This window comes from Oreochromis niloticus, unplaced genomic scaffold (assembly GCF_001858045.2).
Source record: "Oreochromis niloticus isolate F11D_XX unplaced genomic scaffold, O_niloticus_UMD_NMBU tig00007745_pilon, whole genome shotgun sequence".
NCBI lineage: Eukaryota > Metazoa > Chordata > Actinopteri > Cichliformes > Cichlidae > Oreochromis > Oreochromis niloticus.
Window position 1 is genome coordinate 66835 of NW_020328742.1, and position 3271 is coordinate 70105.

A 3271-nucleotide genomic window follows, 5' to 3' on the forward strand; every position below is an offset into this window, starting at 1 on the left:
GTTTCTATGAAGTACTGAAGATGACAGAAAAGCCAACTTTACTGAAGTGTGCGCGCGCGTGCTTGCGCTGTGCATGAAACCTGAGTATGTGGAACACATGTGAGATAATGTATTAATGAATGTTGACATAAATAAATCATATTTTGGAAACTATGATCCATAATTCTGCTCTGATCATTAAATTCTGCTTCTAAATGACTGCAAGGTTCAAAGGTCCAGTGGTGCTAAATTAAGCTTAAATCACGCCTCTCCACAGCTCTGCGTGACAATTGACAAAGTCTTGTTGTTTGTTCAGATAGAACAAAACCATGTTCGTTTTAGTCTTTCTTCCTTAGTCATACTTCTTCAGTCTTTTTCTAACTGTGATGTTATGAACTTTAACATTTACCACATTAACTGAGCCCCACAGAGTCTGAGATGGAGAAGGAATTTCTTTTTGCTTTTTCTTTTATTCAACCAGGAAGATCCCACTGAAACAAAAACCTTTTTTAGGGAGACCTGACGATGGGCAGCAGCAAGTTACAAAAATGACACAATTAAACACAGGCAGCAACAACATGCAGGCAAAAATAAATAAACAAATTAAAAAATTCCATAAAATTCTATTAAAATTGAGAAACTATAACAAATCTATTAGAAACAGTTCCATGTTATAAACTTGGCCTCAATGAAATGAATTGTGTCATTGTCAGTCCTGCAGTTCCCTTCAAGGGTGCTAAATGGACCAAAGCTCTTTTGTTCAGTGTGATGCACGCTGGGCTCTTCAGAGGCTGCAGGCCTGTAACTTCTTGTCAGCCAGCTTGAGAGACACCCAGGTGTTGAGCATGGATGCCCTCAGTTTGCACCACACCAGGTGGTCCCTCAACCCCAAGATCTGCGCTGCAAACTGAGCACAAGCTTCAGGAGACAACACGGTGGAGCAGCCGAGACCTGCAGGACAAAAATAAATCAATGCAAAAACAGCACGTATGATTAACGCTGCACGTTACAGTAAAGAGCTCTGCTCACCACTTGGCATGCGGAGGGATGACCAGACATCTTGTGGTCCCCAGTCTGGAGTGAGAGGAGGGCAGCTGATCACAGGGTAAGCCGTGTTACCAGACATCACTGGGCCGAGGCCGTTACTCCTCCCAGCCACAGCCACGAACACAGTGGGTACGCCATCACCTGCAACACAGCATAAAGAAATGATCCGATTAGAAAGAATCCCAGATCAGTATAAAGATGCAGTTACGTCAGTATTAAAGCACACCTTCATATTCAGCTTTAATGCGCAGCGTCTCATCTGGACCCTTGTGTGCCGAGGTGACTCTGAGGACACAGGGGAGCCCGTAGGAGGCGCACGCCTTTCTTATCTTTTCACAATGGGCCACGTCTGAGGTGGAGCCCATTAAAAGCACCACCCTGCTGCTTGCCTGGGGCTCCAGCAGCAACTGTAGACACACAGAAACCATTGAATCATCACTTTATGTCAGTTTTACCTGCTCAAAAGAAAAATCGTACAGCTGTGCTGGTTTTTTCCTGAATGACATCAAAAGCAGCTGCAGGCTTTTGTGATGTTAAACAGTGTTTGTTGGTTTGGATGTTCAAAGCAAAGAAAGAGCTAAACACTCCTACAAGATCAAGAATAGATTAGAGGCATCTGTGTGCTGTACCTTGACCCTTTCAGAGACCCACTCAAAATTCCTCTTCACCATCTGCATTGCCTCTGGGGTCACTTCCTTCAGCTCTCTGTACACCTACAAAGGGGAAAAGAAAAGTTTGAGGCTTGTGTCTTTTTTTCATATCAGCATGAAAATAAATCAAAGTCAGTCCATCACCTGTTTGTCTTTTTGCTGGCTCCGATCTCCAGCTGACCAAAGCCTCCATGAATCGTTGTCAATCACGTCAGCGAGCACAATCTCTCGACTTTTCACACTGACGCCAAATTCAATCTATAAGCAAAGAAAAAGTCCTTAGTTGTAGTTCTGCTGCAGCTACAGGAGAAAAGTGATCGCACCAAGATGTGACTTTAACCAGCAGGGGGCGCTGCTGCACAGCTACCTTCATGTCCACCAGGGTGCAGTTCTGAGTGGCCCAGGCCTTCTCCACTATCTCAAAAATGGCCACAGTGCTGCGATTCATTATGTCCACCTCACACTGACCAATAGTGAGCCCAGCCACACACAGTTTGGCCTCCAGCAGCTGCTCCTCTGACCACTGAGGATCATTGTTGGCATCATCCTAAAAACACAATCAGTGATGAGTTTTCTGCAACACTCAGACTGAAAACACACGGAGAGAATCACTGCACGCAGCAAGACTCACTTTAAAGAACATCTCCATCTTTAGAGGAGAAAAGCGGTAGCCCTCTTTGACTCCTGGATTCCTCTTGAGGAAAGATCCAGTCGCCACTCTGCGACACACCCACTCAATGGGTATCATCTCGCAGTGCGCTGCGATGAACGCCGTGTCCGAGTGCTGCTTAACAAAGGCCGTCTTAATGCCTGAGGAGAGAAGGGTGGATATCAGAGCAACCTCAAACTCACTGACATATTACAACATCTGAGATTAAAAACTATATTTTATTGAATCTGTATATATTAAGTATTATTGCATGATTATCATTTCTGTTCATGTACGAGATTTAGTTTTTTCCAGTCACTGAATCAACCTTTGATGCAATCTGTTGTTTCCAAAACCTTCTGCAGAAATAAAAACCTCACCAGACTCCTGCAGCAGCTGGAACACGCAGCTCGTGGTTTTGTTGGCAATGGCAGCTTTGCCCTGCATCTGATCTTTCCTCACGGCGTTCCCAGCTGTGATCTGGTCTTTAGACTGGACTAGAACCAGTCCCAGCTGGTCCACGAGCTCGAAAATCTGTTTAGTCTTGCCCTCATTGAGCTTCTGGCCGATTTTCAACTCTGAAAACAAGTAAAGAATTAAAACATGAACATCTAACTGAAGCTCTAAAGTGCAGATTAAGGCTCGTGCAGTACCTGGGGTGGATGCCATGGCGCTCGTGGATCCTGAGCAGTTCTGAAAGACAAATCACAAAACACGCCAGTGAACTTACAGAAGAATAGCTTCATTTTAGTCTAAGCCCATAAAAGCCGGATTTGATTTCCTATAGCAGGCAGCACTTGTTTCTTTTTTAAAGAAGAAAAAAGTGGAAACACAAATCACCTTTTAACGTGTCACTGTTGTTAGCAACATGTTATCATGCAGCTTTTCTCAAAGGATGTCACATGATTGCCACATTCTTGGTTCTGATGAAACATAAGATACGGTT

At 44.2% G+C, this 3271-nt stretch overlaps 1 protein-coding gene across 1 annotated transcript; it reads right to left on the reverse strand.

The window, feature by feature from the left end:
* Positions 1-438: 438 nt before the first annotated feature.
* LOC100704318 (multifunctional protein ADE2) lies at positions 439-3019 on the reverse strand. Its single transcript, XM_019356175.2, has 9 exons — positions 2979-3019; positions 2706-2903; positions 2308-2486; positions 2044-2223; positions 1821-1934; positions 1656-1739; positions 1253-1433; positions 1009-1167; positions 439-930 (listed from the first exon to the last, which is right to left on the reverse strand). The coding sequence occupies exons 1-9, from the start codon at positions 2992-2994 to the stop codon at positions 764-766; spliced, it is 1278 nt and encodes a 425-aa protein (XP_019211720.1). The 5' UTR covers positions 2995-3019; the 3' UTR covers positions 439-763.
* Positions 3020-3271: the final 252 nt, after the last annotated feature.